This window comes from Oncorhynchus kisutch, linkage group LG15 (genome assembly GCF_002021735.2).
Source record: "Oncorhynchus kisutch isolate 150728-3 linkage group LG15, Okis_V2, whole genome shotgun sequence".
NCBI lineage: Eukaryota > Metazoa > Chordata > Actinopteri > Salmoniformes > Salmonidae > Oncorhynchus > Oncorhynchus kisutch.
In genome coordinates this window covers 31303303-31316209 of record NC_034188.2, presented here as the reverse complement: position 1 = coordinate 31316209, position 12907 = coordinate 31303303, and the positions used below count along the sequence as shown (strand labels likewise).

The 12907-nt window shown below is 42.3% G+C and overlaps 1 protein-coding gene across 1 annotated transcript; it reads right to left on the bottom strand.

The window, feature by feature from the left end:
- Positions 1–241: 241 nt before the first annotated feature.
- On the bottom strand, positions 242–12796 carry LOC109905165 (atlastin-3). The gene is made up of 14 exons (XM_020502393.2): positions 12666–12796; positions 6569–6778; positions 5598–5735; positions 5332–5436; positions 5196–5246; positions 3758–3814; positions 3478–3570; positions 3208–3346; positions 2999–3126; positions 2858–2914; positions 2623–2694; positions 2314–2505; positions 1927–2166; positions 242–1716 (listed from the first exon to the last, which is right to left on the bottom strand). Exons 2-14 carry the CDS (start codon positions 6770–6772, stop codon positions 1657–1659), a joined length of 1536 nt encoding a protein of 511 aa, XP_020357982.1. The 5' UTR covers positions 6773–6778; positions 12666–12796; the 3' UTR covers positions 242–1656.
- Positions 12797–12907: the final 111 nt, after the last annotated feature.

The window sequence follows — 12907 nt, the reverse complement described above, 5'->3', positions numbered from 1 at the left end:
AAACGTATTTTTCCTATTCCAGTTATGTGAAGACTAGCATGATTAACGGTATTTTTTTTATAGAAAGTATAAAGATCCCAATCTATTGCTATCGTTAATATTGTCCTTCCCTTTATCCATTCAATATTGACACCCTCTCCACAAAAGGAAGACCAGAATCAATTTGTAGAAAACAAAATTTGGCATGACAAAGTTAAATCGGTATATGTGATTAACCAATCAAGAATTCAACCAAGCTTACACAGGTCTTATGCATTTTATTTGGCTTAAGCATGACTTTTTCTTAAAAAATGAAAACATTTCAGTAACCAAGGCCCAACAAAATACCATTGCAAAAGATGATTAAAACAAAAAGGAAGAAATTAATTTAAAAAAAAATACATTTCATGCATCTACTGTAATATATTTTTTATTTGTGGAATGAGTTCAAATGTAATTGTACAATAGAGGGCGAGTGCAATAGTAATTGCGGAAAAATCCCTCCAATAGTAGCCTCCTCAACAATGGAATGGAACATAGATATGGAATGTGCAAAAGGAATGTCAGAGTCAATGGAACTTCTAGAACTATGTACCCCTATGTTTATAAGTAGTTCTTTGGCTGACAGGTCACTGAACCGCCTCACAATACCCATCACCTGCTTACACACAAAACAGTAAAGAAAACGGTTCCCAGAAATTCAAAATGATCACAATCACCTTTCAAGCAATCCTCTGTATTGAAAAATCTTACATATAACATCTTTGGAGCATTTATTTCTCAAGTAAGTACAACTAACATCTCTTAACCAACCTTCCAAGTTCAGAACCGTACGACATTTTGGTCAAGTTACAAGCAGTGAAGCAGTCTAAAAATTAAAAGATAAGTGGAATGCATCAGCACTTGCACTGCCTCTAAAGTGGGCTTGTGTTTTAGAGTCACCAATCGTGGTATCAAGAAAGAAGAGAAAGCAGTACAAGGAATCTCTGACATGGATAAAGGGGATGCAAATAAGGTGCATAATGCAAAACTGGGAATGGGAAGATATGTGCACAAGGCCACAGAGCGGTATAAAGAGACCAGCATTAAGTCAAAAAGATCTGGCTACATGTATAACTGGTATACCCCATTACAGCACAGCATAGCATAGGTAAATTGCATCAGGAGCATACACTGCTTAAGTCTAACATGACTTAAAACCACCCTGGCCAGCCTCCTATTACTAAGCATTGGTCACAAAGGATACGTAGATTATGATGCATTCAAATCCATGGCATGTCCAATAATACAATACTTGGGTCTAGTGTTTCTACGTAAACATCACTGGGTTGTCTATATAAATGAGGGGAAGTGTGTGAGAATGGCAGTGTCAGTCAATGTTAAAAACAGGTCCAGGGGAATAAACAACCTCATGGGTCTGAGAATGCACCTTGCCCCTGATACTCTGTAAGACTGTAGTCTAATCTTTATGTAGATAGACACTGATATAACCTTTGTATGTAGAGTAAAATTGTGCGATTGAAAAGATGCTGGTGAATGTGCATCATGTTGACCTCCCACTGCCATTATAATCATATGTTGGTTCCATTGGGTAGCATGGTAAGGCTTTAGTGCTGGGATGTGTGCTTGTGTTGTGTGCATGTTGTATTGCATTAAGATAAATAGGGTCAAGGCCATCTAGCTGGATTTCCTCATCTCAGCCACCGCTGGCCTCGACTTGTTCAATACCACAGTGGCCTGAAAGAAAAAGGACATGATTAAATTGCATTAAATAAAAACTCTAAACAGGGGTACTTGTTACAACTACTTCTAAGGGGGAAAATGTTGATTCTTACAAAAGTTTACAAATAATAACTATGCTTAGTTTTTTTACAGTCCAACTGTAAACTCTGTATACCAAATGTGATCGGCCCACACACACAATTCAGAAGATAGAGATGTGTTCACCTGCTGCAGTATGACATCTGCTGTCTGGTCGATGGCTCCCCCCAGCCCCCGGTATTTTCCCGAATAGCGTATGAAGCTCCAGGTGAGCATGGCGACCATGGCCAGGCCCAAGACACAGTCACATATCAAAGCAATTGTAGCCAGGCCGATGAAGAGCAACAGCCCTGACAGCACGTACAGGAAGCACACAAGGACAAAAAGCACTGCGGGCGTCCGGAAAGCACTGAAGACATTCTTTGACTTTCAAAGAGAAATAAAATAAAATCCTATTAATTATAATGTTGATCTGTTGATTTAAATAATTCTACCTTGAATTTATCATCAGTGAATTTAAAATGGAAAATACAATGTTTTTACTGACAAAAATGTATCTGGTGTGACTCTTACCTCATTGTGCTTGCTGAAAGACTGCCACAGTTCTACCAGCTCGGCCTCAAGCTGGTCTCGGTAGCGGTCGCAGAACTCCTGCCCTCCCATCTTCTTGGTGGAGGAGAAGACATGGAGGGACTCCTGGAGGAAGAAGTGGTGCTTCTCCTCCAGAGAGGCAGGAGCCACATAGGGAAGGTCTCCCCCACAAACCTTCAGGACAAAAGCGGGAGAGAGGAAAAGAGAATGCAAGGTGAGATCTTATGAGTGTTAAGAGGAATTGTTCTATCAGAAAAAAATACACTTTCTTTGTTACCATTAGAAACCCACCTTCTCCATGTTCTTGTAATACTGGTCTTTGGCTCCTGCCACGGCTGCCAAGTTGTTGGCCTCTGCTGTGGCCTTGTGAGAGAGACATTTAATGGCAGTGGACTAGTGACATTCAAGAACACCTCAAGACTTATGAACATCCTCAATATTAGCATTATATTCCTCTGTTGAGCAATACAGTGGAATATTACTTTACTCTCAAAGTGGAAAACCTAAGTGGTTAATGGGTGTGTACCTGCAGCATAGACTTCGGGTGTGGCAAGTCTTCACCTTGGTAGATCTTGATGTATGCCTGTAATCACAAACATTACACTGTCAAACATGACATAATGATACAAACCTGGCAAGAACCTCAGAGGGCTGAACGCAGTCTCACCTTGAAGAACTCCAGCAGGCCCCTGCAGGTGACTTTGTTGCCGTTGATCTCTTTCTCAGCCAGGCAGTTAGGGTGCAGCAGTGTGGCGATGAGGTTGCGAAGCTCCTTTTTAAACTCGGGAGCCACATCTGAGACACAGGGTTGAATCAGATCAAGTTAATTGGTTATCATTAGATGGATTAACAAGATGAACAAGGGGGCAGCCATACCACTAAGCTGGCCTTTGAAAGCGGGGCTGGTGGCCACCTTCAACCCAGGATGTGGTAGCAGGAAACAGTTGATGGAGGTGAAGCAGGAATGAATGTGTTCCCTCACTGTCTGTAGTTCCTCATGCTGGGTCTCCTTCACCTGCACAACATCACACATACTGGTTACCATCACCAATGCATAACTGAACCTGGTTGAATTTACTATTGTATCTTACACAGTGCAAAGCAACAAAAAGCACTTAAATTTGTACCCTGAAAAGGGACTAGTACCTGTAGACGTTTATCCAGGAACTCTCTGCCTCCGCTGAGCCCATATTTATACTCATAGGGAAAGCTCCAATCCCTGATTAGGAACATCAGAGACTGTGGGAAAAAGGGAGAATAGAAAGAGACCACGGTATGGTAAAAACAAGGCACTTTAAGTTAGAAAACATTATACCATAAAAAGTGCCTGCGAGTAAGGTCAAAATGCACTTCAAGATAATTGGTCTAGATCCTAAATGATTAATGAACATTTTCTTGATATTTACAAGACTTTTGGTTCACATGCCTGAAAGGGCTTCAGATAGATTTCATCCATGGCGAGGCGACCATACTCTGTGAATAGCTGGAGGAAGACAGAACACACAGGGTGTAATTAATTATGCACAAGAAGAAAAAAAAAAGTATATATAAAAATGGCTAAATTAACTTGAGGTACTGCAATTGCTATTAGAAACAGATACTGTAAATTATGTGGCGGCGGCAGGGTAGCCTAGTGGTTAGAGCATTGGACTAGTAACTGGAAGGTTGCAAGTTCAAACCCCCGAGCTGACAAGGTACAAATCTGTCGTTCTGCCCCTGAACAGGCAGTTAACCTACTGTTCCTAGGCCGTCATTGAAAATAAGAATTTGTTCTTAACTGACTTGCCTAGTTAAATAAAGGTCCAAAAAAAAAAAAAATTGTTGAAATGATATATTATTTTACTACAGTGAAGTAAAAAAAAAAAATGCAGTGATTTGTACTTCTTGCAACTTTCTGAAGTGAGAATGCCTGTGCCTACACTTTGTGTAGCCAGTTAGTGATGTCGAAACAGTTGTTTCTAAATGCTTTCCCATAAAACGTTATAAATTAAATGTTAACTGCAAAGTAGGCTTATCTGGCAAAATGATACGATATCGTGATGATTTGTATCAGTTAGGTGGTCTTTTGGTATACAAACTCTGCTTTTGCAGATGTACAGAAACACTGCCAGCCAAACACCAGTCTCTTGAGGTGCACAATTGAACTTAAAAAGGGCAACGATACCCTCCAAACACCAAAAGTGTTATCCTGATGTGATTTAAGCATTGTTGTGGACATTTACCTGCCAACGTGGCTGGTGGACCAAAACATTTGTTTTTAGACCCTGTTCATAAACCATGTCACAGGCATTTGTTTACACCTGGTTTAGTCATGTTAACTAATTAGCTAGCTAGCTAACAATATGGTTACTTTACCAGTACATCTTGTTCAGTCATGTTACCTCATTAACTAGCAAACAACCGGGTTACTTTACCAGTACATCTAAAGATTTGGGGGCACAGAAAGGAAAAAGGATAGCTTCTTTATAAGATCCAGCTGTGGAACATGTTGCTAGCCTGGCCAACACCAGACCACGCAGCAAGATGTCGGCGACAGATAGGGCAGCTCTGCTTCGAGCTCCTAAATACTCACAATTATTTCACTACACCTGCAATAGCATCTGCTAAACATGTGTATGTGACAAATATAATTTGATAACAAGGCACACACTGTTGGTCTGGATTCCCTGTTGTCCAATGTTAAAAGTTGTTTTAGCGCCCAGTGTGTGGGTTTCAGCGAGAGAGACAAAGAACCAACCACTGTAAAAGTAGTCCCCTTCATAATCGACGCATCATGCCAACAACATCAAAGCGCCTCCACAGACTGGAGTCAGCCAGAGTGTCGCTTTAGCCAGGCACACATGCTGCTGCTGAGGAAGACTGACCTGCAACTGCTGCAGATCATCTTCCTGAATGTTCTGTGAGAGGTTGTAGATCTGGAAGAGAGACACAAACAATCACAACCATATTACAAACATTGACATCAATTATAACGAATAACATGAGTGCACAGCAGATCACCTGTATTGAGCTGGTCATGGTGCTGAGGGCAAAGATTGTGGCACAATCCTTCACGGTTGACTGGTTATCAAATGCACCCTGGGTGTCCATCAGTAATACTGCCACCTTAGAAGGCAGAAATCAATCCAACCATCAATCAATCAAATACATAACACCAACATAAACATTACACTTTGCACACTTTTCAGTTCCAGTGCCCAAACAACTTTCTAGCACAATGGCAGAATCATTTCTAAGCGCATTGTTTAGAATGATGGAGTCAGTACCTCTGTTCCATCACTCTTCTCCACCAGGAAGACCTCACTCCACAGCTGGATGCCGGTGGTCTCTGGCTCTGAGCCCCCCCTCCATTTGAACCCAGTCAGGGGCTCATCGTCCTGGCCCAGCCATTCCTCACCATGCTTCTGGAGGAACAGACGCCACTACACATTACTAACTGGTCTGACTTGGCAGCAGCCCTGGGAATAAGTCTGACATCATGAAACAATTCAGGTCACAAGGAGAGATACAGGTAACTGTAAATAAAGGAAACACCAACATAAAGTGTCTTAAAAGGGCATTGGGCCACAACGAGCCAGAACTGATTCAATGCAGCTTGACATAGATTCTACAAGTGTCTGGAACTCTATTGGAGGGACAATGCAACACTAATCTTCCACAAGACAATTCCATAATTTGGTGTTTTGTTGGTGGTGGAAAACCCAGTCTCAGGTGCCGCTCCAGAATCTCCCATAAGTGTTCAATTGGGTTGAGATCTGGTGACCGAGACGGCCTAGGGCATATGGTTTACATCGTTTTCATGCTCATCAAACCATTCAATGAACACTCGTGCCCTGTGTATGGGGGCATTGTCAACCTATGGGGACATAGCCATGGTAGCCAAAATAATGGCCTGCAAAGCCTTTTTAGACATTACCCGAAGCATGATGGGATATTAATTGCTTAATTAACTCAGGAACCACACCCGTGTGGAAGCACCTGCTTTCAATATACTTTGTATTCCTCATTTACTCCAGTGTTTCCTTTATTTTGGCATTAACTGTATGTCTGCAGGAATATAGAGCCATCAGATAGTAACAGACAGTCTAACAGGCATGGAGGGTACAAGGAGCACAGGTATAACACACATCTCACATACATACAGTTACCTGGATGTGATATAAAACCAATGAAATATTGAACTTTGAACGAAGCTTAGGACCATGGGTGTGTATGTTCTAATTTCAGAAACACTGACCTTCCTGTACATGTAGCGGAGCATGAAGTCCAGAATGAAGCTCTTGCCTTTCCGGAAGGCCCCAGCCACTGAGAGCACCACCACATGTTTGTCCCGGACCTCCGGTGCCAACAGAACCCGTCCCAGAGCCTCTGTGTCCAAGGCAAAGGAGTGATCCTCCTTGCAAACTGTCACAATCTGGACCGGGCCTGGCTCACTCCCCATCGTTCCCTGTGGGTGAAGAGACAGACAAGATGTTTTTAATTTTTTTAATTTTTAATTTGACCCCTTTTTCGTGGTATCCAATTATTTTTTGTGGTATCCAATTGTTAGCAGTTACTATCTTGTCTCATCGCTACAACTCCCGTACAGGCTTGGGAGAGACGAAGGTCGAAACCATGTCCTCCGAAACACAACCCAACCAAGCTGCACTGCTTCTTAACACAGCGCGCATCCAACCCGGAAGCCAGCCGCACCAATGTGTCAGAGGAAACACTGTGCACCTGGCGACCTGGTTAGCGTGCACTGCGCCTGGCCCGCGATGAGACAAGGATATCCCTACCGGACAAACCCTCCCTAACCCGGACGACGCTAAGCCAATTGTGCGTCGCCCCATGGACCTCCCGGTCGCGGCCGGCTGCAACAGAGCCTGGGCTCAAACACAAGAGTCTCTGGTGGCACAGCTAGCACTGCGATGCAGTGCCCTAGACCACTGCGCCACCCGGGAGGCCGACACACAAGATTTTGACATTAATAATGGTGCAAATCTGAGACGTGAAATGTTTCATGTTAGAGTAGGTTAGATTTAGGCCTGCCTCACATCAAGCCATTATCATAACTGATAATACTGTATAACTAATCGGTGTTACAACTTTGGCGACTTCCTTCCCATTACATTGCCTGGCTATCCATACTCCTTGCTCCGACTAAACGCTACGCCTACAGACTAGAGGTCGACCGATTAATCGGAATGGCTGATTAATTAGGGGCGATTTCAAGTTCATAACAATCGGAAATCGGTATTTTTTTTTTTTACACCTTTATTTAATCTTTATTTAACTAGGCAAGTCAGTTAAGAACACATTCTTATTTTCAATGACGGCCTAGGAACGGTGGGTTAACTGCCTCGTTCAGGGGCAGAAAGACAGATTTTCACCTGTCAGCTCAGGGGATCCAATCTTGCAACCTTACAGTTAACTAGTCCAACGCAATAACGACCTGCCTCTCTCGTTGCACTCCACAAGGAGACTGCCTGTTATGCAAATGCAGTAAGCCAAGGTAAGTTGCTGGCTAGCATTAAACTTATCTTATAAAAAACAATCACTAGTTAACTACACATGGTTGATGATATTACTAGATATTTTCTAGCGTGTCCTGTGTTGCATATAATCTGACTGAGCATACAAGCATACAACTATCTAAGTATCTGAATGAGCGGTGGTAGGCAGAAGCAGGCGCGTAAACATTCATTCAAACAGCACTTTCGTGCGTTTTGCCAGCAGCTCTTTGTTGTGCGTCAAGCATTGCGCTGTTTATGACTTCAAACCTATCAACTCCCGAGATGAGGCTGGTGTGACCGAAGTGAAATGCTGGCTACTTAGCGTGCGCTGTGCGCTAATAGCGTGCGTTTCAAACTTCACTCGCTCTGAGCCTTGGAGTGGATGTTCCCCTTGCTCTGCATGGGTAACGCTGCTTCGATGCTGTTGTCGTTGTGTTGCTGGTTCGAGCGAGGAGAGGGACGGAGGTTATACTGTTACACTGGCAATATTAAAGTGCCTATAAGAACATCCAATAGTCAAAGGTTAATGAAATACAAATGGTGTAGAGGGAAATAGTCCTATAATAACTACAACCTAAAACTTCTTACCTGGGAATATTGAAGACTCATGTTAAAAGGAACCACCAGCTTTCATATGTTCTCATGTTCTGAGCAAGGAACTTAAACGTTAGCTTTCTTACATAGCATATATTGCACTTTTACGTTCTTCTTCAACACTGTTTTTGCATTATTTAAACCAAATTAAACATGTATCATTATCTACTTGAGGCTAAATTGATTTTATTGATGTATTATATTAAGTTAAAATAAGTGTTCATTCAGTATTGTTGTAATTGTCATTATTACAAATACATAAAAAAAAATATTAATAACAATTTAAATCGGCCGATTAATCTGTATCAGCTTATTTTTTGATCTTCCAATAATCGGTATCAGCGTTGAAAAAAATCATAATCGGTCGACCTCTACTACAGACATTTGTTTCTTCCCAGGAATGAGTGAAGGGATTCGATTAAACTGGTCCGGGCGCCCAGGTAGGTGTGTTTTGCACCAGGTTAAAGTTAATTGCATTAGTTTTGGAACTGGGCTACCTCCCGGGCGTGAGCCAGGTGCCCTGTTCAAAGCCCACAGCGAAGTCGGCTCAAAACGAAAGTGACGTAATTAAGCACGTGGAGTAAGAAGTAGGATTCTATGTTTCACATGCGAAAGCGATTGAAAATTCAAACATATTTTATGGAAAAGAGATGTACGTTTCTGGACCATGCTGCCTTGTTGACAACATGACTGAGCGGTGGAGATTGCTGCTCCTCCCTCATCGCTTTTGCCCGTTCCCGCACGGACCATAGACCGATGCCCCTCGGCTCAGCATATTCGAATCTGCCAATTCTTGATCCGAGTACATCACCGACCCTTCACAGAACGCAAACACATTTTCGGGGCTGTCTGATGGGTCCAGAAACCGATGGGCTCGTCATTGGCTTTGATACTCTGGTTAGAGACGATCCAATCACTGATGACTTTCCCACAACACCCCTCACCATAAACGACTTCAATGACGGCAGTCTCAGACTAAAGTATGTAGCAAACGACAGAGCATCTGAAGAATTGAGTGTGTCGTCAGGCTACCCATTACATAATCCCTGTATAAACAATTCAAGCTCAAACTGAGGCCTATAAAAAGCACAGTAACGTTGAAATGTTTAGTTTTTTCTGAGGAGAACCCAGTGCCCAGTGAGAAATGATTCATAGTTTATACACAGATAAGCTTTCATGATTAGACAATGTTGGGCTCTGTGCAGGACTGTGTCTAAGGTAATGTGTGATGCATCAACCCAGCTGCCGGCTAGTGCATGCTCCACATCCCTGCAGATTCCTTTAACCCTCTCAATGAGGCTCTTTGTTGCATTGCTAGTAGTCGCCCATGCCCACGGCAAGATGGGAACCATTATTGTATAACTAAGATGGCGTAGCAGTCAGACGTCTTTGTCGTGTCCCCATGTATATTTATTTTATATTCTTTTTCCTTCGCATATCTTTAAAAAAAAATCATTCTAAACCTCAACTTCAAAATAATCTCCTGCAACCCACCTCACCCAATGTGGTGTGGATCTGCTTTTTTCTAAAGTATTTTTCTTTACTTCTGAATCGGAATCCCCAACTACTAGCTAGTAGTCAGCTAACCACTGCTAGCGGTCATCAGCTAAACTTTAGCTCGGAAAACTCTCGCCAATTTGCACAACGCGATTCAAACCAGAGCATACCGGACCTATTTTCTCTCCATATCCCCGGATTCACACCGCAAGCTCTGAACCTTTTCACATGGATCATCGCAGCTAGTTAGCTGCAATCCAAGTGTCTACTCCTGGCTAATGTCTCTGTCCCGAAGCAAGCACCAACTAGCCTGGAGCTAGCCCATGGTAGGCCCATCTCCCGGCTAGCTGAAGAGGTCCATCAGCCACTCTTGGGCTACAATACCTATACCTGGACACCTTTTACTGCCGGTACGAAGCCCCGCCGATTCTCCACGACTGGACTACAGACTTAATCTGCCCGAGGGGGTTATTCAACTGGCCCCTCCGTTGCGACGTCCGCTGAATGTCGATCTGCTAGCCGTGGCCCGCTAGCTGTCTAGAGCATATCGGACTGTTGCCCGAATTTATTGGGCCACAAAACCTATTTTGTCAATTGGACTTGACCCCTTTACCACACGGAACCCTACTAATCCATCACAACTGACGAGGAGGCTCCGCATGAGGAGGCTATAACAGACTTCCTCCGTCGCAACATCCGTCTTAGGCCCTTCTGCTAGCTTGCTAGTGTCTCCAGCCAGCCGTGTCTCCAGCCAGTCTCACTACTCACGGGACCCCTAAGATCACTCGGCTACGCATGCCTCTCCCTAATATAAAAAACAATCAATCATAATCACTAGTTAACTAGGGTAGCCTAGTGGTTAGAGCATTGGACTAGTAACCGAAAGGTTGCAAGTTCAAATCCCCGAGCTGACAAGGTACAAATCTGTCGTTCTGCCCCTGAACAGGCAGTTAACCCACTGTTCCTAGGCCGTCATTGAAAATAAGAATTTGTTCTTAAATGACTTGCCTAGTTAAATAAAAGGTAAAAAAAAAAAATACCCATGGTTGATGATATTACTAGGTATTATCTAGCATGTCCTGTGTTGCATATAATCTGACTGAGCATACAAGTATCTAAGTATCTGACTGAGCGATGGTAGGCACCAGCAGGCTCGTAAGCATTCACTCAAACAGCACTTTTGTGCATTTTGCCAGCAGCTCTTTGCTGTGCTTCAAGCATTGCGCTGTTTATGACTTCAAGCCCATCAACTCCCGAGATTAGGCTGGTGTAACCGATGTGAAATGGCTAGCTAGTTAGCGGGGTGCGCACTATTGGCGTTTCAAACGTCACTCGCTCTGAGACTTGGAGTAGTTATTCCCCTTGCTCTGCATGGGTAACGCTGCTTCGTGGGTGGCTGTTGTCGATGTGTTCCTGGTTCGAGCCCAGTTAGGGGCGAGGAGAGGGACGGAAGCTATACTGTTACACTGGCAATACTAAAGTGCCTATAAGAACATCCAATAGTCAAAGGTATATGAAATACAAATGGTATAGAGAGAAATAGTCTTGTAATAATTCCTATAAAAACTTCTTACCTGGGAATATTGAAGACTCAATTTAAAAGGAACCACCAGATTTGATATGTTCTCATGTTCTGAGCAAGGAACTTAAACGTTAGCTTTCTTACATGGCACGTATTGCACTTTTACTTTCGTCTCCAACACTTTGTTTTTGCATTATGTAAACCAAATTGATCATGTTTCATTATTTATTTGAGGCTAAATTGATTTGATTGATGTATTATATTAAGTTAAAATAAGTGTTCATTCAGTATTGTTTTAATTGTCATTATTACAACAACAAAAAATATGGGCCGATTAATCTTATCGGCTTTTCTTGGTCCTCCAATAATCTGTGTTGAAAAATCATAATCGGTCGACCTCTACACTGTATATAGACTTTTTTTCCGACTGTATGTTTTATTCCATGTGTAACTCTGTGTTGTTGTATGTGTTGAACCTCTTTGCTTCATCTTGGCCAGGTCGCAGTTGTAAATGAGAACTTGTTCTCAACTAGCCTACCTGGTTAAATAAAGGTGAAATAAAAAGTTAAAATGACCTAAAGGGGGAAAAGTCAACCAGGCCAATATCACCTAACATTAAACATACTCTAGCTAGAGACTATATCAATCGTACACCTTGCTATACATGTTCAAATCAGAATAAAATGACTGTCCTCAAAACACCATGTAAAAGTGTTACAGGCAACATAGCCAACAGCAATGACAGGTGATCTGAAGATGTGGTGCCAAAAAGCAAATTAAGTGACATGCCATGATTTTCTCTACCATGACAGTCAGATAGGCAGAGTCACAGACTAAGTAACATAAGGAATGCATGACTGAAAACAGGTTTTCAACTGTGTAACTAGTTAACGTTACCTAGAAATAAAAAGGCCCAGCAACAGAATTCACTATTTTTACAGACAACCGTGTAGCCCTATCATACCATAGCAAGTTGGAGAATTAGTTAGAAAACATATTGCTAATATAATTATATCTAGTACACAGGGCACACTACAATATTTCAGATAGCTGTTAGTATAAAGAAATTTAATGTACCGCACACTGAACTTAACTAGCTAACGTTACAGTACGCTTGTTAGCTAGCCAAGCTTTCTAAGCTTACAGAAATTAATTTCTAACCATTTTAAACGACGGTTTACTGTTCACCAAATAGTCGAAAATTATTAGATAAAGCACTGTTTTACCTTTGGTATCCCGAATGAGGAATTCACAGGCACAAGCAATGAGTCAGAAAATTAACAATACTGCTGTCATGAAAACTTTTTCAAACTACGAATTCATTCACTTCCGCGTCCGCAGTCGAATTGACCTGTAGGGCTTGTGGTTTTGTCAATGCCATGAAGTAATAGAACTACATTTACAAAGATCCTTCAGGCGGTCATGCTTACCCTTGTGCTGATGGCTAAGGTAGATTTTAATGGAGTGC